Source organism: Lepidochelys kempii, chromosome 6 (genome assembly GCF_965140265.1).
Source record: "Lepidochelys kempii isolate rLepKem1 chromosome 6, rLepKem1.hap2, whole genome shotgun sequence".
Taxonomy (NCBI): domain Eukaryota; kingdom Metazoa; phylum Chordata; order Testudines; family Cheloniidae; genus Lepidochelys; species Lepidochelys kempii.
Genome location: NC_133261.1, coordinates 2,464,055 through 2,487,792, shown reverse-complemented (window position 1 = coordinate 2,487,792; position 23,738 = coordinate 2,464,055). Strand labels below are relative to the sequence as shown.

At 56.8% G+C, this 23,738-nt stretch overlaps 2 protein-coding genes across 5 annotated transcripts; one reads left to right on the top strand and one right to left on the bottom strand.

Moving 5' to 3' along the window:
- Positions 1-250: 250 nt before the first annotated feature.
- Positions 251-17,171, bottom strand: ZNF646 (zinc finger protein 646). 2 transcript variants are annotated; one of them, XM_073346550.1, is made up of 3 exons: positions 17,127-17,171; positions 13,040-13,161; positions 251-9,674 (listed from the first exon to the last, which is right to left on the bottom strand). In XM_073346550.1, the coding sequence occupies exon 3, from the start codon at positions 9,514-9,516 to the stop codon at positions 4,435-4,437; it is 5,082 nt and encodes a 1,693-aa protein (XP_073202651.1). In that variant the 5' UTR covers positions 9,517-9,674; positions 13,040-13,161; positions 17,127-17,171; the 3' UTR covers positions 251-4,434. The 2 variants fall into 2 exon arrangements, with proteins under 2 accessions (XP_073202651.1, XP_073202652.1); XM_073346551.1 differs by lacking the exon at positions 17,127-17,171 and adding an exon at positions 16,692-16,983.
- Positions 15,769-22,746, top strand: ZNF668 (zinc finger protein 668). Of its 3 annotated transcripts, XM_073346552.1 has the most exons (3): positions 15,769-16,018; positions 19,341-19,413; positions 20,063-22,746. In XM_073346552.1, the coding sequence occupies exons 2-3, from the start codon at positions 19,408-19,410 to the stop codon at positions 21,854-21,856; spliced, it is 1,800 nt and encodes a 599-aa protein (XP_073202653.1). In that variant the 5' UTR covers positions 15,769-16,018; positions 19,341-19,407; the 3' UTR covers positions 21,857-22,746. The 3 variants fall into 3 exon arrangements, with proteins under 3 accessions (XP_073202653.1, XP_073202654.1, XP_073202655.1); XM_073346553.1 differs by lacking the exon at positions 19,341-19,413 and having other exon boundaries at positions 15,770-16,018; XM_073346554.1 differs by lacking the exons at positions 15,769-16,018; positions 19,341-19,413 and adding an exon at positions 18,341-18,569.
- The last annotated feature ends 992 nt before the right edge of the window (positions 22,747-23,738 follow it).

Here is a 23,738-nt window from a genome sequence, read left to right as displayed (position 1 = left end):
TTCCCAGTTCCACCAGTGGCCTGCTGGGACATGTCAGCCTCAGTTTACCCTTCTGCAAAATGGGGATAATACCACCGACCTCCTCCGCAAAGTGAGTTGGGAGCGCTAGGTATTATTACACTGGTACAAAGGTCGCCCATGGAACTAAACCAAAACGCTTCCACCATCGCACGGAGACAAAGGTCCGGCAGCTTTCAGGAGCCCCCGGGGTTCATACTCTACATAACAACAAATCACAATCTGGCCGGAGTTGGGTCGAGTTTTTTCTCGGTGAGATTTTTAGTTAATTAATAAAAAACAAAACATCTTAAATACAACGCATTTCCCTATGCCACCCCCGCCTGCACACAAAAGTCTAACCAACATTTTCTTCTTATACAAACTTTATCCCCGAATTTCACTAATGATCGGCTGGAAATAAAAGTCCAACGCACTCGATAGCAACTTGAGCCGTAGACCCACCTCTGCGCTCAGAGGCCAGAAGACTTTTTAAAGGGAAAACTCCCCTTCCCCACTAGATCAGATAAACTTAGCTAAGGAGAGCTAGCTAGACTGAGGTCCCTGTGTCCTAAACCTCTCATCCCCTCTACAGAAACATTTTTAGTAGCCGCTCTGATCAAGCAATGGTCAAAGAATGGTAAGGGTTCCGGTTAAGAGGGGCTGTTTGTCCAGCTACAACAGCTACCCCAGTTTTAGGTCTACACACAAATTTTGTCCTGGTATTACTATGGCAGTCAGGGGGTGATTTCTTCCCTGATATAGTTCCAAGAGGACAATCAAGCATGGAGCCAGTTACACTGGTATAAATATGTCTTATATTGGTATAGCTTAATGCCCTTCCTGTATGAGAATAGCTACACTGGGAGAAGCATCTTTATGTCAGTACAACTTCATCCAGGCTGGGGCCACTCCTGTTTTAACTACATCAGGTGAAAACTTTTCATCTGTACGGGTTTTTTTTGGTGGAAAACTGGGGTTTTAGAAAAAAGGATCAGTGTTCTCCGGAAATTTTCAATTTGTTGTCAAAAAAAGAGTGGCTGGAAATTGAAATATTGCCATTTGGAGAGAGCCAGCACTGCCCCATGGGAGGCATAGGTCCATTACCTCCTGTCCCTGTTCTCCTCACTGGGGCAGGCTGCTCAGTCAGACTACCTTTCCCATGATGCACTGCTTCCCCTCTCCCAGACAGGAGAGGTATAGCTCAGGTGTTTCATGCTCTCGTTTGCTTCTGGAGGCCCCATTCCATGAGTGGCTGACATCTCCCATGATGCACCATGTTCTCCCATCTTGGAGAGAGATGTTCCATCACGGGAGATATAATCCAACTAGCGAGTGCAGCGTGCCAGGAGAATGGAGAGCATGAAGTAATCAAACTTCAATTCCCATGATACACTGCAGCAACTCAAGAGGCATGCCATGGTGCATCATGGGAAATATAGACTGATCAGGAAACCCAGCCTATGAAAGGAAGAGGAGGCATTTGAACTACACTTCCCACAAGGCACTGCAGAAGCATTTCTAAATCAAAACTATTCAGATTTCAGCTTTTACAAAAAAAATAGAACTTCTGCCAAAAAAATTGAATTTTCAGCAGAAAATTAACCCCCTCAGCCCTCAGGAAAAATGAAAAACAGACAAATTTAGCTTCCTTCTAAAATTTTAAACAGGGACGGAATATAAAAATTATTTTTTGTGTTTAGACAAGACCCTAAGAAACTTAATGCCACCTTTATAAGACCTGCCTTGCAATGAGAAATCTCAGCTAGGGTCCAGAGAGCAAATATCGTTGCTATCGTGTGGGCTGGGCTGTATTTCAAAACGAAAAACAAAAGAGAGAGAGAGAGAGAGAGAGCGCGCGTGAGCACAGGAAGCCTAGATGCTTGTTTATAAAACAAGCACCAGGGCTTTGCCGAATTTATAAGCGTATCACAGATCACACAGATGCATGGGGGCATCAAACTAGCCCTCTCTTGAGGCAGACGGTTGGGAGGAAAAAATTAATGAGAATCCCAGGGCCAGCTGGTGAGTGGGTGGAAAGGCTCAATAAAGGGCTAGCAGGGGCAGTACTTGGTCTCCACTTCTTGTTAGAGGCTGGGGGTAAAGGACACCCGTTTTTATCATTGACGGCAGAAGTTTTGAAAGACGTCTGAGATTCAGAGGCCCAAATCCAGGCTCGGTTCTCCTAGGAAGCAACAACATTTTAAAATAATCACCAGGAAACAATCTGTGTCTCGTTCTATAGGGTGGAAACTGCTTTCCAGCACACCAGCACACGAGGGGGCAGAAGTGAGTCTACCGCATGCTGCCTGGCCATTATTTCTATAACTATGGCACCAAGAAGCCCAGTTGTGCACCAGGACCACCGTGCAAGGTGCTGTACAGATACAGATCAATCAAGCGAGCTACTTAAAAAGCTTTACTCCACCAGGAGGGAGGTAGCTAAAGAGCTGGGGAAACTGAGTCAGGGCAGTCTCCAGTCGGGGTCTAAGATTAGTCTGTGGCGAAGCTAGGATAGAACCCAGAGATCAGCGCTGCAGGGAGCTCAAACTTAGCTCCAAAGCGAAAGTCACTTACAAATAACAGAGCTGAATGTAAGGGGGCAGGAAACCCCCAGATTTATTGGTTTTTATTCGACACAGAAGAGCCACCAAATTACAGCTGGGGGAAGAACAAGCGATAGCCATTTCAATATGAACACGGTTCCAGGAGAGGAGCAGGGACTAATGATTAGAGCGGGGGATGGACAGGGGCTAGGAGTCAGGACTCCTGGGTTCTAGGCCCAGCTCTGGGAGGGGAGTCGAACGGGTTAAAGTGGAGGCAGCTGGGAGTTTGGTTTTGTAGTTGGAGTGGGGGAATAGAATCTTCTTTTAAAACCGTTCCACGTACCGAGACAAATACAGGAAAAATTTAAGTGTTGGAGTTTCTAAAAGAGAAGACTGCTTTGTGTGAGAGATCTGCGTACCATCAGGATTTCTGCAATACACTTACATATTCTGCACCATAGAACAATAAAAAATATTCATACATCTTGGATCAGTAGCACAATAATAACGATTTCTGGGAGGTATAACTATATTTTATCCCAACCTATGAAGGAGGAAATTTTTCTACGATGACAATTCAATACCTCAGTTGAAAACACCCCAACGTTTCTCTCTCTTGAAAGACTGGTCATTTTTTTTTTTATTTCCTCCCCCCCATAAAAGGAGTCTTTAAGCAAATTGTTTCAAAGGAATTTTGAAAGCAAATGTGTGTTGTTCACAAACGAAAAGTTGGTTTAAAATTCAGATTTGATTCTTCTCAGGAAAAAAAAAAAAAAAAACAGTTTAAAATTTGTATTCTCCTTAAACGGAAACTTAGTTCTCTTTCAAAAACAAGACAAGTTTGTTTGTTTTGGGAGGAAAATTGTTATAATTAAGACAATTTGCTCTCAGTACAAAAAGTGTGTCTTCTTATTAGTTTCTTTCTTTCTTTTTTTTTTAAAAAAAGGGTTTTTTTGTTTTTTTAAGACCAACTTTTGTTGATTGAGGAGGAAATTTTAAAAAAATAAATAAATCTCTCCCTCTTCCAAAAAAACACAACCAAAAGTCTCAGACAAAAGGTGTCTATTTAAAAAAAAAATTAAATTACAGATATTTTAAATTAAAGATATTTGGACTTTTTGCAGGGGACATCTTGGCCAATTTGGGGGGGGGAGGAAAAAAAATTAGACTATTTTTTTCCACGTGTGTCAATTTTTAGGGGCAAATTTTTTTTTTTCCCCACACGAAAGCAATTTTTAAAATGTCCTCCTTCTTCTCCAATAACAGACACCATTTAAAAAGAAGCTGGGAATTGGTCAAAACAAACCAGAAAATTAAATTCTACAGACGTCGAAAAACCAAACCAAACCAAAATAAAACCATGGCACCAATGTTTTGTGTTGCTTTTTTTTTTTTAAACCACAACGTTCAGGCTCCTGTGCAGGAGATCACTGGAGCGTCATCTGAACGAATTTCAGTGGAATCCGTTGAGAATTACAGCCAAGCTGATTGAAAACTTGATTGAAATCAATTGGATTTAAGCACGTGCTTAGAGTTAAGCGGGTGCTTAAGATCTCTCCTGAATTGGGGGCCAAAACAAGGTAAAATAGGGTTAAGGGGAAAGTTCTCAGAGGCACAAAAAGGCAGCAGAGAATCAAACCAACACCGCTTCCCCTTCCCCATCCATTGGAGAACTGGGATCCACCCCAAAACCTCCCTCACTAATTGGTCCATGCCACCCACAAACTGCCTCCCCCGCAACTGGGCGCCTCTCCTGCCCGTCCCCGTTTGTGCCTCTGAAAATTCCTCCCCTCCCTAACGATTTGGTGCTAGGATAATGATCGACATTGACTCCCCCGCCTCCATCTCTCCATCCCCTCTCATCCCCCCCACCCACACATTCGCACGACCCTCAGCTAACTTGCCCCATGGTGACAGTGGCATTGCCATCCACCCCTGTGTCCTGGCAGGGGCCTGCCTCAGGCCCCTGGGCCCCTCCTGTGGCAGCGTGGCCGGGTTTGGCGCGGCCGGCCTGGCCGTGGCAGGCCTTGGCGTGGCTGGCTAAGCGGCTGGAAGTCCGGAAGGCCTGGCCGCAGTCCGGGCAGCAGCGGCCTTTCTTGTCCGAGTGGGTGCGGAGGTGGTAGGTAAGGGCCAAGAGGTTGTGGAACTCCTTGAGGCAGGCGGGGCAGTGGTAGAGACCGGTGGTGTGGACCTTCTTGTGGTGGAGGAGGCTGCCAGCGTGGCGGTACGTCCGCTCGCAACGGTCGCACTTGTAGGGGCGCTGGTCCACCAGGCCATTGGTGCCAGGAGCGGCGCCAGCCTCTGCCTCCGCCTGGTGCCGCCACAGGTGTTGGACCAAGTCCCGAGAGGCCCGGTAGGCCTTGCCGCACTCCGAGCACTCGAAACGCTTCTTAGTGTGGACCCGGCCGTGGTTCTTGAGGGCTGATGGGGTGGGAAATTGCTTGGGGCAGACCGGGCACTGGAAAGGGCCAAGGGGCGCCGAACTGACGCCCACTGGGGTTTGGGTGCCCGTGTCAACACGGTCGCCTGAGGCGCCAATTGAGGCGCTGCCCACATGGCTGCCTGAGGTACTGCCAACATGGCGGCTATCACCATGGCCGCCTGAGGCGCCACCAACAACATGGCCACCTGAGGCACCAATTGAGGCACTGCCCACATGGCTGCTGTCAACATGAGGGCCTGAGGTACCACTAACATGGCCACCTGAGGTAGTGCCAAGATGGCCACCGTCCCCGTGGCCACCTGAGGCGTCAACATGGCTGCCGCCCTGCTCCCTCCGGGCGGCCCGCCATTCTCGTGCCGTCTTGCTCCGGACAAGGGTGCTGCCCTCTAGTAGGGGGCGGGCGGGGGAGCTCCTGCAGCCGGGACGAGGCCAGCGCTGGGCATGGATCAGCTGGTGCCTCACCAGCTGTCTCTGCCATTTGAAGGCTTTGCCGCAGTCGGGGCAGCGGTGGCGCTTGACCTCGAAGTGGATGCGCTGGTGGTTCTTGAGGGCCATGAGGTTAGGGTAGGCCCGGGGGCAGACGGGGCAGCAGTAATGACCCGTCTTGTGGCTCTTGCGGTGGTTGAGAAGGCTGCCGGCATGGCGGTAGGTCCGCCCACATTGCTCACACCGGTACGGCCGCTCCTCGGGGTCCTTCTTGGGGGCCCTGGGCGGCTCCGAGACCCTGCCACCGTCGGCGTGGGCCTTGCCTGCTCTCTTGGCGTGAGCCAACTTCCTGGAGGACGAGGAGGGCAGTGGCGGTCTCCTCTCGCGGTGGACACGCTGGTGGCTGGCCAGCTGCTTCTGAAGGCGGAAGGCCTTGGGGCACTGGGTGCACCTGTAGCGCTTGGTCTCGAAGTGGATGCGGTTGTGGTTCTTCAAGGCCATGAGGTTGTAGAACAGCTTCTGGCAGATGGCGCAGCGGAAGAGGCCCGTCTTGTGGGTCTGCTTGTGGTTGATCAGGCTGCCCGCGTGCTTGTAGCTTCGGCCACACTGCTCGCAGCAGAAGGGGCGCTCCGACGTGGCGCCTTCCTCCCCGCTGCCACCCTCCTCATCTTCCTCCTTGGCAGCACGGACCAGCTCTTCCTCCTCCTCCGGGTGCTGGGTGGCACAGTGTGCCTCCAGCCCCGCCGCGCCCTTGCACAGCTCCCCACAGACATCACACACGTGCAGCTTGCCCTCCTCGGCATCGCTGCCACCTGGGTCCCGTTTTCCGGGAGCTGGGGCCGCGGCTGCCTCTCCTCCCTCCCTGCCGTGCGGGAGCACCGGCTCCTTCCCTGCACTGTTCCCATTGCCGGCCGGCCGGCTGTCATTCAGCTTACACTTGGGGTGATTACGGAGATGGTTGCGGTAGGCGGACAGGTTGGGGTACTGCCGAGAGCAGACGCCACACTGGTAATCTCCCACCTGGTGGGTCTTCTTGTGGTTGACCAGGCTGCCACCGTGCCGGTAAGTTTTCCCGCACTGCCCACAGGCATAGGGACGGCTGTCTGGGGGCGTCACACCGGTTTTCTGCTCCTCCGGCAGCTCCAGACGCGGTCCCAGCCGCAGCTGGATGGTGGTGTCAGCCAACGCCGCTTCCTTCTCCTCCCGGTGGCCCAGGCTGTGCTCTTCGAGGCTTGCCATGTCATCGAACGTCTGCCCACAGTAGCCACAGATGTGGGAGAGGAGCATTTCTTCCTCCCCGTCGCGCTCATCTGGCCGCTCCTCCCCCTCCTGCTGGAGCCCGGGGAAAGCCGCAGCCTCGTCAGCCTCCAAGCTGCCTTCCTGTGGCTCCCCATCCCCGCCGTGAGCCAGGCCGTGGTGGCGCTGCAGGTCCGTCTCACCTGGGAAGATCATGCCGCAGAGGCTGCAAAGGAAGGGACGTTCCTCGGCACTGGCACCCGGCTGCTGGGCTGTGGCATGGCCGCGGAAGTGGCTCTTCAGTGCCTCCAGGTCTGAGTATTCCTTTGGGCACAGGGAGCACTGGTATATGCCCAGCTGCTGGCTGTTCTTGTGGTCGAGGATTTCGCCTGGGTAGGGCTCAGAGTTGGGGCTGCCGGGTGGTGACGCTTCGGCCTCCTCCTCCTCTTTCAGCTGTTGCCACCCGTTCACCGCACTGCCTCCCCGCAGATTGTAGCTCCGCTGGGGCTCCTCCTCGCTCAGCGCCCCCTCCTCTCCAACCCGGGTACTCTCCGGGCCACCATGCCCAACATCTCCACTTCCCTCCGGCTGCATCGTCCCATCAGGGGCATCTCTGGGCTCCGCCTCCGCCACGCCCCCTTCCTCTTCCTCCTCCAGCCCCGCTCGGCCCCTCCTCGGCTTCTGGTGGCCACGTAAGTGGCTCTTGAAGGCAGCCACGTTGGAGAAGCGTTTGGCACAGAGCGAGCACTCAAAATCCCCCGTCTGGTGCGTCTGTTTGTGGTTGATCAGGCTGCCCGAGTGGCGGTAGGACTTGCCGCAGAGCTCGCAACTGTACACCCGTCTGCCTGGCGGCTCCACCTCGCCTTCTCCCGTGCAAGGCTCCCCATCGCCATGCACCAGGGCGTGGCTCTGCAAACTGGCCAGGTCGTGAAAGGTCATCCCGCAGCAGCCACATATGTGAGACATCCCTGGCCCAGGCCCCACCGCCTCCAACTCCTCCACATCTCGCTTGATGGCCTGCAGCAGGGCTGCCTCCTGCGTGCGGATGCTGCCTGGTTCCTCCTCCTCCTTCCCCTCCTTGGGGCAGGGGGCGGTGTCCCCAGGCGCGTGGCGCAGCTGGTGCCACTGGAATTCTGCCTCCCCCTCAAAGCTCTCTCCGCAGCTGGCACATGGGTAGTTCCCCCGCTCCTTGCCCCGCGACGCTCGAAAATGCATGCGGACGTGGTTGCGTAGGGCCATCAGGTTGGAGTACTGCTTCGGGCACAGGGAGCACTGGTAGACGCCTGTCCGGTGGGTGTGCCGGTGGTTGACCAGGCTGCCCCGGTGCCGGTAGGTCCGGCCGCACTCCCCGCAGCGGTAAGGCCGCTCCTCTAATGCCCCATCCTCTTCCTCCTCCATGCAACCAGCCTCCTCCTCTTTGAGAGCATCTCCTCCATCCGCTTCCCCGCGGCCTGGCAGCTCTGTGGCCCTCTCCCCGCCGGCTGGCTCAGCGGGGCTCTGGTCGAGGTGGCAAGCAGCCTCTTCAGGCGCTGGGGGGCAGGAGTACCGGAGGCTGGGCCGGGAGGCCGGCTTAGATTTGAGGTGTATCCGCAGGTGGTTCTTAAGGGCCGCCAGGTTGAAGAGCTGCTTGCAGCAGAAGTTGCAGCTGTAGACACCCGTCTGGTGGCTTTTCTTGTGGTTGATGAGGCTGCCGGCATGGCGGTAGGTCCGGCCACACTCCCCGCACTGGTAGGGCCGCGCTTGGTCTCCGTCCTTACTGCTGGCTTCCCAGGCCCCTTCTGAATCCGTCGTGGGTTGGGCCAAGCCACCCCCATCCTCTTTCTCCTCTTCCTCCTCCTCTGGGTAGAGGCAGCTGTGGTTCCTCAGCTCTTCCTCATCGGCGAAGTTTCCCCCGCACCTCACGCACAGCTCCCCATCTGGACTGCCCCGGTCCCCGCCCCCAGCCTTCGCCCCATCCTTCAAACTGCAGGGGGCGCCCTCTCCGAAGGCGGCCGCCGGCGGCTGGTAGATATCCAGCTTGGCCGAAGTCTCAATGGAGTCCTCCTCTGAGACGCTGTGTTCCGAGCCCTCCGAGGGGGCTCTCCCAGCCCACCGGGCTTTCTCGTGGGCCTTCTGGTGGCTCAGCAGCTCGCTGGGCAGGCGGAAAGCCTTACAGCACAATGGGCACTTGTAGGGGCGGTACTCCGAGTGCAGCCGGGAGTGGTTCTTGAGCGCCATGAGGTTGGAGAACTCCTTGAAGCAGACGGCGCACTGGTAGACGCCCAGCGTGTGGCTCTGCTTGTGGTTAGTGAGGCTGCCCGCATGCTTGTAGGCCTTATCGCACTGGTTGCATTTATAGCGCCGCTCCTCTGCCGGCAGGCCGGGGGCCTCCTGGCCTTCCTCCGCTTTGCCAGGGAACTCCAGCTGGGAGAAATCAGCCGGCACCACCGATTCGGCAATGTATTTCTCCAGGTTGCTCAGCAACGTCCCGGCGCCGCCGCCCTCTAGCGCGGGGAAGACGTCGGCATCCGATGACGAGGAGTCCTGCCCTTGCTGGAAGTTGTTCTCCCCGTCCTCCTCTCCCTTCTGGCCGCGGCTGGCGTGGGCCGAATGGCGATGGCTGGCCAGCTGGGAGGCGACGCGGAAGCTGCGGCCGCAGTCCGGGCACCGGTGGCGCCTCTCCTCGGTATGGATGCGGAGGTGATTCTTCAGGGCCATGGGGTTCGAGAACTCCTTGCCGCACAGCAGGCAGGTGAAGAGTCCCACCTCGTGGGTGCGCCGGTGGTTGACCAGGCTGCCGGCATGGCGGTAGCTACGCTGACACTGCCCGCATTTGAACGGCCGCTCCTCCCGCTGCGGCTGGCTCGGCTCGCAGTCGGGCTCTTCCATCGCTCACATCGGACGGCGGGAGGGCACTGTCACCGCCCGCTTCACGGGGCTGGGCCGGTGGCCCGGAGAGCTCCGTTTCCGGTGCAACGAGCCTGCATCCCCTCCTGCTGCTTCTTCCTCCTCCTCCTCCGGCTCCTTACGGCATCCCAAGGCGGCAGCTGCAGGGACACAAGCAAGGGAAGGGGGGTTAAAATGCCGCCAGATGAGTGCCCATATCCAAGCCTCACACCTGGCTGCTACCGGACCCATGGCTTCATCCTCTCCAGACCAGGGGAACTAAGCCCAAGGAGGCGCAAAAACAAAGACCAGACGGGGTTACTCTGGGCTACGCTGTTTGATAGCCTGGCGGGTGGAAGGATATTGGACAGCAAACGCCACACAGCAGAGCCACGGATAAAACCCAGGCATCCTGGCACCCTGCCCCCACCCGGCTCTAACCTACTCAGCCCTGGGAGGGGAGTGGGGTTGGAGATAGAACCCAGGAGTCCTGTTCTAAATAAAACAGCATGTAAGGAAGCTGAAGACAAACATCTGATGTCTCATTGTGTCTGAGAAGGGAAAACGAAGCTGGCCTGCCTGCCAGAACACCAGTCACAGACAGCTCTGTCGGGGACGCAAAGGAACTAAGCTGTCCCCTCCGCTGACTAGCTCCAAGCTGAGCGCAGGTTACAAATGAAATGTGGTCAGCAGGCCTCCTTCCCCGGCTTCCTCGCTTGTGTCATGTTTTGGAGGAGTACTTGGTTTAAGAAAGGCCTGGGCTTGCGGGTCTGGATTGAGGGGCACTAGCGGAGCTGGGGGTCGGGGGAGCCCAGGGCTGGGATTGCAGGGGTCTGTGGAACGAGACTGAGGGGCACTGGCAGAACTGTGTGTGCCCAGGACAGGGAGCTACACCCCCTCACAGTCACGAACACTCAGTTCTCTCGCAAAAGGAACCAGGATTCCAGTGTTCTGGTCCCAGCTCTGGGAGAGGGGCGGGGTCTAGTGGGTTAGAGTGCATGGGAGAGGTGGCTGGGAGTCAGGACTCCTGGGTTCCGTCACGGGCTCAGAGAGGGGACGGGACTCTAGTGCAGGGGGGTCTCAAACTTTCTCTCTCTGAGACCCCCCCCCCACCCCCAACTTGCTATAAAAACTCCACAGCTCACCTGTGCCACAACTGGTTTGCTGCATATAAAAGCCAGGGCCAGTGTTAGGGAGTAGCAAGCAGGGCAATTGCCCGGGGCCCCACGCCACAGAGGGCCTCGTGAAGCAACGTTGCTCAGGCTTCAGCTTCAGCCCTGGGTGGCAGGGCTCGGGGTGGCGGGGCTTCGGCTTTCTGCCCTGGGACCCAGGGAGTTTAATACTGGCCCTGCTTAGTGGAGCCCCTGAAACCTGCACGTGGCCCCCCCAGGGGAACCCTGGTTGAGAACCGCGGCTCTAGTGGTTAGAGGAGGGTGGGTTCACCTGAGTTCTATACCCTGCTCTGCCAAAAAGACACAGAGTAAGTAAAAAGACACACATTTCCCTTCTCTGTGCCTCAGTTTCCCCATCTCTAAATGGGGAGAACAGATACCAACTCATGTTTAGTAAGGCTAACACCTGTAATAAGTGTCTTATCCTTGATTAGGGCAAGGATAACTTAAAGTACACTGGCTTAATTATAATAATTAGAAAAGTGCATGACTCCATTTTGCCACCTGTAACAAGGTAAATAAAGTGCTAAATGTAACTGACACACCACAGAAAAAACATGCAATTAATTCTCACTTAATTTGAAACTTTTGCCCCTAAAAAATATCAACCAGGCATATTTCTGAGCACCATCAAGCCATTTCTGAGGCTCTGAACACCAGCAGCCGGCTGTAGCAGGCTCCACATTTTAAAGATCGACAAAACATCAGGGTGGGAAAACACAAACACACACACGCCACGGGCTGGGGCCCCCAATTCCCTCCAGCAAGGGTCAGCGCCACACACACAGATTTATGGGACAAGGCAAAATTGACAATGGATGTTTTCTGCCCCCACGAGCAAATATCATCGCTGGCTTGAGATGAAGAAGCGTAAGAAGTGGAAGCCCTGGAGAAGAATTTTTGGTGGCAGGACACGCAATCGGTTGGGGAACTTTAAGATTTGTGACTGGTGTAACTCATTTGCCTTCAATGGCCCAGAGATTGCTAAAGGAACAACAATCTCTCAGGGCGGGTGTGGGTGGGTGGCTGTTTTCCATTCAGTCGCTCTTTAAAATTGGGAGCCTTTTAAAAAACAGAAAAGGAGGACTTGTGGCACCTTAGAGACTAACCAATTTATTAGAGCATAAGCTTTCGTGAGCTACAGCTCACTTCTTCAGATGCATATCGTGGAAACTGCAGCAGGCTTTATATATACACAGAGAATATGAAACAATACCTATTCCCACCCCACTGTCCTGCTGGTAATAGCTTATCTAAAGTGATTTCCAGCACAAATCCAGGTTTTCTCACCCTCCACCCCCCCACACAAATTCACTCTCCTGCTGGTGATAGCCCATCCAAAGTGATAACTCTTTACACAATGTGCATGACAATTAAGCTGGGCTATTTCCTGCATAAATCCAGGTTCTCACATCCCCCCCACCCCCATACACACACAAACTCACTCTCCTGCTGGTAATAGCTCATCCAAACTGACCACTCTTCAAGTTAAAATCCAAGTTAAACCAGAACATCTGGGGGGGGGGGGGGTAGGAAAAAACAAGAGGAAACAGGCTACCTTGCATAATGACTTAGCCACTCCAAGTCTCTATTTAAGCCTAAATTAATAGTATTAAAAAACAGAGTTTCAAAGTTTCTAGCCTCCAACATGACTTGATTGTGCTCATAGTGAGACAGGTAAATTAGGCCACTCCACAACCTTGGTAGAGAAAGAGACAGTGAGATATGCTTTTGGGGACAATACATTTCACTCAGCGCTGAGATGTGGCTGCCTCTGGGGTGGGCTAGCAGGGGAACAGCTGCACAGCGATGCAGCACAGGGATGATTCACCTGGCACGGAGATGCTGCCACCTCTAGGGAGGGTCAGCTGGGTAACAGCCACACAGCGACGCTGCCTGGGGATTACTCATCCTGCATTGCAATGCAGCTGCTTCTAGGGCGGGCCACAGCATACAGGACACACAGCCATTCCACACAATTTTTAGCTAAGGAAGGGCGAGAAACAATTGCGTCCAATTTAAAACTGCAGGGAGGGAGGGAGGATGGAATTAGCAAGACTTCTGGGTTCTAACCCCAGCTCTGGGAGGAGAGTGGGGTCTAGTGGATTGGAACAGGGGGTGGGGCTGGGAGCCAGGACCCCTGGGTTCCCAGCTCTGATCCCCAGGGCTGCAAAGGGAGTGTGTAAGTCCCCGTCCCTGTGTTTACCCATTCATAAAACGAGAATAACCATCTCCACCCACTTCATAAGCACAACAGGAAAAAGCGTTTTAAAAGACTACATGTGACTTCAGGATAAAGATGGGGCCCTAACTAACCCCAGTACAACCCAGCATCCAAAAAGCCAGCCTCTTACCTCCAGGGTCCAATAGAGCATCCCAGAGGTAACACACAGGCCAAGAGCAGGAGAGTTGAAGCAGTTTCCAGGCAGGGAGTCACAACCCAAGTGACAGCCAGACGTGGAGGCAAACACAGGATCTTCAGGGTACAAGAGAGAGAGGAAATTTGTAGGGACGAGCCCCAAAAATACAGGGCTCCCCGGGGTGCCTTATCCCGCAGGGGAGGGACCGGCACAGACTTTTGATGGAGTTCAGTCTTCAATTCCGGATTCTGGCAGGGTCCAGAGACAGGTCGGAAGGGGGGCTCCGAGCCCCAAAAGTCTGGCTCCAGACAGCGACTGGAGAGAGGCGCTCACGGCTGAGGGAACCGAGCCCCAGTTCGCAGGGTGCAAGGCTGCTGTACCCCGAGTGGCTGGCTACAGAAGCTCACAGGGGCTTGAGCCCCGAGGGGCTGGATCCAGGGGCGTCCGAGAGGCCGGCGACACATCCCCGGGGTGTGAACCCCGAGCTGCTGGAGACCGGAGCGCCCAGGGGCTTGTGATGCTGGAGGCGGGAGAGCCCAGGCGGGGCGAACCCCCAGTCCTGGGAGCGAGCCGGGGTGGGGGCTCCCCGACCCACCGCCCCCTGGAAGAGACGAGACACCTGCCCACTGGGGGGCTGATTTCCCTGCTGGGGGGGGGGTCTCCAGGCGGGCCAGACCATTCAACCACCCCCCCGTGGGGGTGGAAATCTCGCCTCCCAGCCCGTGGGGGTGGCTCTGGTCCGTCCCCCGTGGAGAGCAGGGCCCTGCCCCTGTAGCCCCCCTCTCGGCCCTGCTGCTGGGGGGCAGGGGGGCGCCTGCAAACCCCCCCCCGCCAGGCCCTGCTGCCCCCTCAGCCAGGGGGCCGGGGCTGGAAGAGTCACCCAGCCCAGGGCACAACAAATACTTCCTTTTGTTGCTAGGAAACAGGAAATGTGCAGCTTGGAAAGCCTTCCCGGGAAGCCCGCCCCCCCCCAGCCCCCCGGCCATGGGGCTGCACTTCCGGGGGGTGTCACCGTTAAAGGGGTCCCCCCCCCACACGCGCCTCCTGGGGGCCAAGTTACGCCCCCGCCCCCCCCCTCCTCCTCCTCCTCCTCCATTCCGGGCCAAATCCCTGCAACTTCCCTCGGGGAGGGGGGGAGAGGGTGACCCTGTTTTTAAAGGGACAGTCCCTGTTTTGGGGACTTTTTCTTAAGTAGGCGCCTGTCCCCCCCCCCCCCCGTCCCGGTTTTTCACAGCTGCTATTTGGTCACCCTGGGGGCGGGGTCCACAGAGAAAAACTGACCCCTCCCCCCCCATCAACATCTTTATGTTACAGTCAAATCCTTCCCCTTCAATATGTCAGGACTCCTGGGTTCTCACCCTGGCTCTGCGAGGGGAGTGGGGGCTGGGAGCCAGGACTCCTGGGTTCTCTGGGGGAGGAGAGGGGAGTCAGGACTCCTGGGTTCTCTGGGGGAGGGGAGGGGAGTCAGGACTCCTGGGTTCTTTAGGCGAGGGGGCGGGAGCTGGGAGCCAGGACTCCTGGGTTCTCTCCCTGGCTCTGGGAGGGGAGTGGGGGCTAGAGGGGGGGGGCTGGGAGCCAGGACTCCTGGGTTCTCTGGGGGAGGAGAGGGGAGTCAGGACTCCTGGGTTCTCTAGGCGAGGGGGCGGGAGCTGGGAGCCAGGACTCCTGGGTTCTCTCCCTGGCTCTGGGAGGGGAGTGGGGGCTAGAGGGGGGGGCTGGGAGCCAGGACTCCTGGGTTCTCTGGGAGAGGAGAGGGGAGTCAGGACTCCTGGGTTCTTTAGGCGAGGGGGCGGGAGCTGGGAGCCAGGACTCCTGGGTTCTCTCCCTGGCTCTGGGAGGGGAGTGGGGGCTAGAGGGGGGGGGCTGGGAGCCAGGACTCCTGGGTTCTCTGGGGGAGGAGAGGGGAGTCAGGACTCCTGGGTTCTCTAGGCGAGGGGGCGGGAGCTGGGAGCCAGGACTCCTGGGTTCTCTCCCTGGCTCTGGGAGGGGAGTGGGGGCTAGAGGGGGGGGCTGGGAGCCAGGACTCCTGGGTTCTCTGGGGGAGGAGAGGGGAGTCAGGACTCCTGGGTTCTTTAGGCGAGGGGGCGGGAGCTGGGAGCCAGGACTCCTGGGTTCTCTCCCTGGCTCTGGGAGGGGAGTGGGGGCTAGAGGGGGAGCTGGGAGCCAGGACTCCTGGGTTCTCTCCCTGGCTCTGGGAGGGGAGTGGGGGCTAGAGGGGGGGGGCTGGGAGCCAGGACTCCTGGGTTCTCTGGGGGAGGAGAGGGGAGTCAGGACTCCTGGGTTCTTTAGGCGAGGGGGCGGGAGCTGGGAGCCAGGACTCCTGGGTTCTCTCCCTGGCTCTGGGAGGGGAGTGGGGGCTAGAGGGGGAGCTGGGAGCCAGGACTCCTGGGTTCTCTGTGGGAGGGGAAGGGAGTCAGGACTCCTGGACTCTCTCTCCCACTCCCTCTCTGCGCAGCATTCCCTTCAGCCCCCTTCACTCCCCCCCCCCCCGCCACCACTCCTTTCTGGGGCGGGGGGTGTCCCCCGACAAAATAGTTTGTACCGCCCCCCCCTTCCCATTGGATAATCTGCATGCCACACTTCCGGCTATGGCCACACCCCCTTCCACCGGGCTGTGCAGGGCACGCCACACTTCCTGCGGTGCCACCCCCAACCTCTTCCCGCCCCCCAACAGCCCACCGGGGAGCAAGGTTCCTACCTTTGCCATCAACCCCCCTCCTCCACCCCACCCCACCCCCAGGCTCTGGGGTGTAGCAACCCCCGCCAGCCTGGCGACAATACACCCCCCAGGGGCTGGAGGCCTGCTGGGCTATGGAGGGGGGGGTTAATATCCCTTTAAGCGGCTCCTTTACTTTGCATTTCTCCCCCCTCCTCCCCCCACTGTTGTCTTCCCCTCCCTCAGGGTCCTAGGGGCTGACTCATTCCGCTCCAGCAGGGAGTGGGGAGCAGCAGCAAAGGCGAGGCAGACGCCAGGTAAGGCAGAGATTAACCCATTGCAAGCCCTCCTAAGGGGTGCATGCACGCCAGCTCTGGGGAGGGGGCAAATCTCCTTTGCAAACTGCCCCCCCCACCCCACCCCACCCTCCTTCCAGGGGGAGAGCCTCTTCCCCTGATGCGAGCCCCAGCCATTTTGCAACCCAGCCTTGCTCCTCGCCAGCCCGGGTGCAAAGCAGCCCCGGTAGCCAGCCCGGGGCAGCTCGCAGGGCCCCCGGGGGCGGCACGCTGGTGCAGCCTGCCTGCAAACCCTGCTCCGGCCGGCGGGGTGGCGCCTCCTCCCGTGGTCCTAGAGAGAGCCATTTTGCAAGCCGCCCGAGCCAGCGCCCTGCCGCCAGCCCTCTCCGCCTCTGCACGACTTTCTTGTGCAAAATCTCTCTCCTTCAGTGCGGAGAAGGAGACAATAAACACCCCCCCCCTTCCTCCCCTCTTTTTTGGGGCATACTCTTTTCCAGCATCTCTCTCCTTTGCATTGCCTCCTTGGGGCGGCGTCTCCTCGCTCGGTCCTAAAACCAGCCATTTTGCAAGCGCGGAGCCATGCAATGATTGCTTTGGAAGGGAGCCCTTCCCTTTGCAACAGGCCTCGCCTTGCAAATCTCTCTTCTACCCCCCCCCCCCCCCCCCCCCCCCCCCCACACACACACACACACACCTTCCCGAGCCACGTTGCTTGGCTTCTGTTGCAACCTATGCAACTCGAGCCCCGCTCGGTATTTGTCTCCAGGCTCGAATGCACAAAGAGAGGCGAGTTCCCCTTGGCAATCCCGTCCTACCTCCTAGCCCCCTGTGGGTTGCATTTCCCACCTTCCCCTGGTCCTAGCTACAGCCATTTTGCTTTGCAGTTGAACCGGGCAAACCCACGCAGAAACGCGGCCCATCTCTGTCTCCTTGCGCTGTTCTTTCCCTGTCTCTGCAGGATGACACCCCCCCACACACCCCCTTTGCACCGCTCTCGCCTGCCCCGGTCCTAAAGACAGTCATTTTGCAATTGCTTTTTGCCTCCCGGCAGGTCCCAATCCCAAGCAAGAAATAATGCACAAAATTCCTCGGAGGGAGAGGGGAGGCTACTCCCTAGAATGGCAAATACCTGCAAACTGTTGCTCTCCGGAACTGCCCTAGGTTTCTGGCCCCCTAGCCCTTGCAATTCCTGGTCCTAAAGGGACCCGGTTAACTTTGCTCCTCGGTGCAACTAAACAATTCATGCCCCGGACCCCATGTTTGCTGCATGTCTGCCTGCTCATTGTAACAAAGACATCTGTGCTCCTGACCCCCTGTTTGCTCCTCGTGCTCAGGGCTACCAAAGCAAAGGGGCTCTGGTGTCTGCGTTTCCTTTGCATTCTCAATATGTTGATTTTTCAGTAAGTCTTGGAGCCCTGGGAAAGTGCCAGAAGACTGCTAATATAGTGCCGAGTTTTTAAAAGGGTAACCAGGATGATCCAGAGACTCCTGACATTACCCTGGGCGAGATAGTGACTGGATTAATAAAGAATTAAAGGAGTGTAATATAATTAATCACCAGGGATTTACGGAAAATAGAACCTGTCAAAGTAACTTTGATTTTTTTTTTTATAAGTTTACAAGTTTGGTTGATAAAGGTAATGGAGTTGATGTAATATCCTTAGACTTCTGTAAGGCATTTGACATAGTATCATACGACGTTTGATTCAAAAAACTAGAATGCTATAAAATGTACACGGCCCATTAAGCGGATTAAAAACTGGCTAACTGATAGGTCTCCAAATGTAACTGTAAACAGGGAATCATCATCGAGCGGTTGTGTTCCCAATATGGTCTCGCAGGGGTCGGTTCTTGGCCCTATGCTACTTAACATTTTTATCGACGACCCCGGAAGAAAACATATAATCATCACTGATCAAGTTTGCAGCTGGCGCCAAAATTAGAGGAGTGGTAGATCATGAAGAGGCCCCGTCACTGCTACAGAGCGATCTGGCTCGCTTGCTAAGCCGGGCTCAAGCAAACCATGCGTGTTTTGATACGGTTCAATGTAAATGGATCCATCTAGGAACAGAGAACGCAGACCTTACTTACAGAGTGGGGGATTCTAGGGAAGCAGTGACTCAAAAAATTTTGCGGTCACGTTCAGTGGAACAGGAGCTCCCAACGTGATGCTGTAGCCAAGAGAACAGGAGGACTCGTGGCACCTTAGAGACTGACAAATTTATTTGAGCATAAGCTTTCGTGGGCTGCAGCCGATGAAGTGAGCTGTAGCTCATGAAAGCTTATGCTCAAATAAATTTGTCAGTCTCTAAGGTGCCACGAGTCCTCCTGTTCTTTTTGCGGATACAGACTAACATGGCTGCTAATCTGAAACCGGTAGCCACGAGAGTTAATGCAATCCTGGGATGCATAGACAAGGGAATCTCAACTAGTCTACAAGTATCTACATGGTGAACAAATATTTAATAACAGGCTCTTCAGTCTAGGAGAGGGAAGTCTCACGTGATCCAATGGCTGGAAGCTGAAGACAAATTCAGACTGGAAAGAAGTTGGGACATGTTTAACTGAGAGGGTAATTAGCCATTGGAACAATTTAATACAGGTCATGGTGGATTCTCCGTCACTGCCAGTTTTTAAAGTAAGATGGATGGATGGATGAATTATTTGGGGGATGTTCTCTGGCCTGTGTTATCCAGAAGGACAGACTAGATGATCACAATGGTTCCTTCTGGCTTGGGAATCTAGTTATCAGACCTATTTCCTAGTTTAGTCTACAGGAAAGGCTGAGTCCATTGATATGAGCAGGACTGGCTGATGAGAGGCAAAAAGCCACAAAGAGGAAATAGACCCGAGCTCTTAATTTTAATGTCCCTGAGCCCTTTGGGGAACTGATTTGTGCCCAGGAAACCTTGGTGCTTTATCTTTAGGACAGAGCGTCTTTAAAACTCAGTTTAACTGCAGAGGACATCAGTTAAAGGATCCAGGATGCTGAGAGGAGACTCCTCTGTCTGTTACCGTGCCCTGTCAATGTGTGCACCGTCTGCTGGTTGGCTAAATCTGGAAATATTGTGGGTCCTACAAAACTAATGAGACCTTTTGTGGCCTCATTACAGTTCTTGACTGAAAAAGAAAAGGCAAATAGATGACCTTGAAAAACAGATCTATGGTGTTTCTTGGATTTTAAGGCTATCGCTCCTTGGAGTGGCAAAACAAATGTCTGGCTCTCCATTTGAACACATGCCCTTGTTCAGCACCCACAAGTGCCTCACAATAGATTCGCAGCCACGGGAGTGGTTAAATACCTGGTCAGCCCCCTGTGTAACCATGTCCCCTTTGTCTGCAGCATTGGAGTGCTCCCAATTGACCTGTTGGTGTGAGCAGTGGGATGATAAACTGTTGACCTATTCTACATGCAGGTGCTCATGGGATTATAAGGATCTGAACCTACGTTCTGTGCAGGCCAATGGTGGAATTATACTTTCCTGGTTTAGTATCTTCCTATTTTAGATAGTTATCTGGCTCCCATTTTTGTAGTATATCAGCACCTCAGTGTTGTAGATATTTATGCTCACAACTCCACTGGGACATAGGAACTGCTATTAACCTCATTTTACAAATGGGAAAACTGAGACCCAGAGAGAACAAGTGATGTAGCCACGGTCACACAAGGCATCTGTGGCAGAGCAGGGTCTTGAATCCAGATCTCCTGAGCCTTCAGGTAGTGTCCTAATGGCTGGTCCTTCCTTCCCGTCCTGTATGGCTCCATTGGTGGAAGCGGTGGGATTATATTTTGCTGGTTTAGTCTACAGGCAGCCCTAGAGCAGCTAGAGGTGGGATTATACCTTTTTAGTTTAGTCTATAGGCAGCCCAATAGCTGAACTCCTAGTAAGAGCAGGATTATACAGTACTAGTTGAGTCTATATGCAGCCCAGTGGACACACTGGTGTGAGCAGTGGGATTTTTTCCCTAATGCACATCCCAGCCATCGTACTGTATCCCAAGGGGGCGGGGGATTGATCTCGCCATGGACCCCTCCTTGTAACCCTCCCCTGCCTTCTTTTTCAGAGAGCAGCCCCCCGTCCCACCCCCGCAAAGATGGAGGAGCCCGAAGTGAGCATTGTGGTGAAGCTGGAGGGCGACTCGGAGGAAGAGGAGGAGAAAGAAGAGCCTGCCAGCTATGCCAAGTGCGGCCGGCGCTACAAGTGTCTGGCGTGCAGCAAGACCTTCCCCAGCGTGCCGCGGGTCCTCCGCCACGCCAAGTGCCACGCTGGGGGGGGCCCCGCCACGGCCAAGCACACCTGCCCCAGCTGCGCCAAGGAGTTCCCCGACCGCTCGCAGCTGCACAAACACCAGCTGAGCCACTCGGCCGAGCGCCCCTTCCAGTGCCCGCAGTGCTCCAAGGCCTACAAGACGGCGCCGGAGCTGCGTAGCCATGGGCGTAGCCACACGGGCGAGAAGCCCTTCATCTGCCAGGAGTGCGGCAAGGCCTTCATGCAGCCAGTGTGCCTGCGAGTCCACATGGCCCGGCACACGGGCGACCTGCCCTTCCGCTGCTCCCACTGCGCCAAGGGCTACGGCACGCTCTCCAAGCTGAAGATCCACCAGCGGGCCCACACGGGGGAGAAGCCCTACACCTGCGGCGAGTGTGGCAAAGCCTTCGCCGACCCCTCGGTCTTCCGCAAGCACCGGCGTATCCACGCCGGCCTGCGCCCCTACCAGTGCGGCGCCTGCCAGAAGACCTACGCCGAGCTGAAGGACCTGAAGAACCACGAGCGTAGCCACACCGGGGAGAAGCCCTTCCTCTGCTCCGACTGCGGCAAAGCCTTCTCCCGCTCCTCCTCGCTCACCTGCCACCAGCGCATCCACGCGGAGCAGAAACCCTACCGCTGCGGCCAGTGCGGCAAAGGCTTCACCCAGCTCTCGTCCTACCAGAGCCACCAGCGCACCCACTCCGGGGAGAAGCCGTTCCTCTGCCCGCAGTGCGGCCGCATGTTCTCGGATCCCTCCAGCTTCCGGCGCCACCAGCGGGCCCACCAGGGCGTCAAGCCCTACCAGTGCGACAAGTGCAGCAAGGCCTTCCGCCAGCCGGCCGACCTGGCCATGCACCAGCGGATCCACACCGGCGAGCGCCCCTACAAGTGCCCGCAGTGCGACAAGACCTTCGTGGCCTCCTGGGATCTCAAGCGGCACCAGCTGGTGCATTCGGGCGAGCGGCCCTTCCAGTGCGGGGAGTGCGGGAAGAGCTTCGCCGAGCGGGCCAGCCTCACCAAGCACCACCGGGTACACTCGGGCGAGCGGCCCTTCAAGTGCGGCCGCTGCGGCAAGACCTTCGTGGTCTCCTCCAGCCTCCGCAAGCACGAGCGGACCCACGGCGAGCGGCGGGGCGGCGGGGAGGAGGAGGAGGCGGCGGAGGAAGACGCGGGGGCCGCGGCCCGCCACGTCTGCCGGCTCTGCGGGGCTGCCTTCGGCGAGGCAGCGGGGCTGCGGCACCACCGGCGGGGGGAGCACCCGGAGGCGGCCCCCGAGGCGCCCACCTGCGCCGAGTGCGGGGAGGCCTTCGCCTCGCCCTACGACCTGCGCAAGCACGAGCGGCTCCACCCCGGCCTGCGCCCCTTCCCCTGCCCCGAGTGCGGCAAGGGCTTCTCCGACCGCGCCGGCCTGCGCAAACACGAGCGCATCCACTCCGGGGTGCGGCCCCACGCCTGCCCCCGCTGCGGCAAGGCCTTCCTCGGCGCCTCCGACCTCCGCAAGCACCTGCGTACCCACGGCCCCGCCCCCGGCCCACCCCTCGACGAGGCCGCCCCCCCCCCCAATGGGCCTGGCGGCTGCCTGCCAGACGGACTGCACCAGTCCTCCTGAGCCCCTCCCCCCTTGCGGGGGGGGGTGGCGGCTCTGTGTGGTAAACCCCCCGCAGGTGGGCATAGCCCTCTGCCCGCCCCCCCCCTGGGCTCCTTGCCCTCCTCAGCCATCATGGGGGTGTGGGCTATGCTCCCAGGCACTAGCCCTCTGGAAGATTATGGCTATATGCCCCCCCCCCGCCCCAGGACTCCTCCCCCTCCTGAGTCCCTAGAGGATATGGCTCTGAGCCCCTAAGCCCCGCTTTCTCCAGGACCATAGCTGTCTGCTCCCCTAGAGCCCCATGGGGGCGAGGCTCTGTGCTCCCGGGCTCCCCCCCTTCACTCTAAAGGCGTGGCTATCAGACACTCCCTCCAGGTGGTGTGACTGTCTCATCCTCTGGGCCTCTCCCTCTCCTGATCTCCCATGGGGGGTTCCTTTTGTTCCCCAAAGCGGGGCGGGGGGGCCTCTACACAGAGCCTTCTTTCCTTGTCCCGCCGCTCCCTTTACAGAGGGGTAGGAGGCTGGGGAGATTATGAAAAGAGGACAGCACGGGGTTCAGTGCCCCTCCCTTCCCCAGGGGGCGTGGCTGTGCTGGCCCCGCCCTTCCCCAGGGGGCGTGGCTCTCTGCTCCCAGGCCCCGCCCCATCGGACGTGGCTGGCTGGTGAGACGCGGTCCGCATGCGTGTAAGTCTGCGGGGGGGCAGAGCTGCCCTCTGCTGGAGGGAAGTGGAGCTATCCCTGAGAGCAAGGGGTTGATTCGCTTCTGGGCGTGGCGTGGGGGAGCTGGAAGGGTTTGTGGGGCCGAGGGGGTTGAACGGCAGTTAGGGGAACTGCTCGTGGTAGCCGCCGACACAAGCCTTTTTGTAAAGCGGCCTCCTGCCGCTGCAATGAAATAAACCCCTCTTTTTGTAGCCTGGGGGCTTGCTGTGATTCCTCCCCTCCCAGGGCCGGGGATAGAACCCAGGAGTCCTGGCTCCCTGCCCCCGCTGCTCTAACCCACTAGACCCCACTCCCCTCTCAAAGCAGGGGCCAGAACCCAGGAGTCCTGTGCTGGGGGCTGGACCTGGGGGTGGGCCTTTCCCTGAAATTGGGAGACTCGCACTCAGCCCTCAGCTCCCTGCCTAAGCCCTACCCCTTCCTGAACCCCAGGGGAGGTGCCTGTGTGGTCCCAAGCCCCATCTGCTCACAGAAGAGGCGTGGCCGTGCGATACCCTCACGGGAGCATGATTCTCAAGCCCTCGAGCTCCTCGCCCTTTCTGGGGCTCTTCCCAGAGGCTCCTTCCCTCCCGATGTCCTGTCTCTAGACTTGTAGGGCTTGGCTTTCTCATCCCCGGGGCCCCTTCCCTCTCACTTCAGTCCTGGGAGTACGGCTCTGTGCTCCCAGGCAGGGTGGGACCCTGCGTCCATAGCCACCCCCCCCCCCCAAGAGGGCGTGGTGTTCGCTGCTCCTGGGCCCCTCCTCCAAGGGGGCGTGACTCTGAATTCTCCTGGCCCCGCCCCAATTTATTTCCCATGCCTCTGTACTGCCCCATGTGACTGGGTCCCCAGGGTAGAACCTTGAACTGGGGCACCGCTGTGTCCCCTTAGCTCTCCAACCGGGGCTGTCTCTTACACCCAGCTAAATTGCGTGAAGGCTTCAATTAAACAGAGACAGACACCAGCCAATCTCCCTAGCCTTGCACCCCAGAAACGTACAGAGCTCAAGAAATTCTCTTCAACAGTGCAAGCTCATTAAACTTAGATTTGAATCCAGGAACTTTTCTCACCCCACTGGGTGTTCCAGGCAGTTGACAGTTCTCTGCACACAGGCTGGCTTCCCTTCTCAGCCTGGGACCAATCTCCTCAGTTCAAAGTCTTTGTCTTCCCAAAGATGTTGAGATGGGAGAGGAGAGAGACCAAGTGG

Bases quoted from the DNA above. Each gene is read 5' to 3' on its own strand.
- ZNF646 (XM_073346550.1), bottom strand. From the start codon at position 9,516: ATGGAAGAGCCCGACTGCGAGCCGAGCCAGCCGCAGCGGGAGGAGCGG.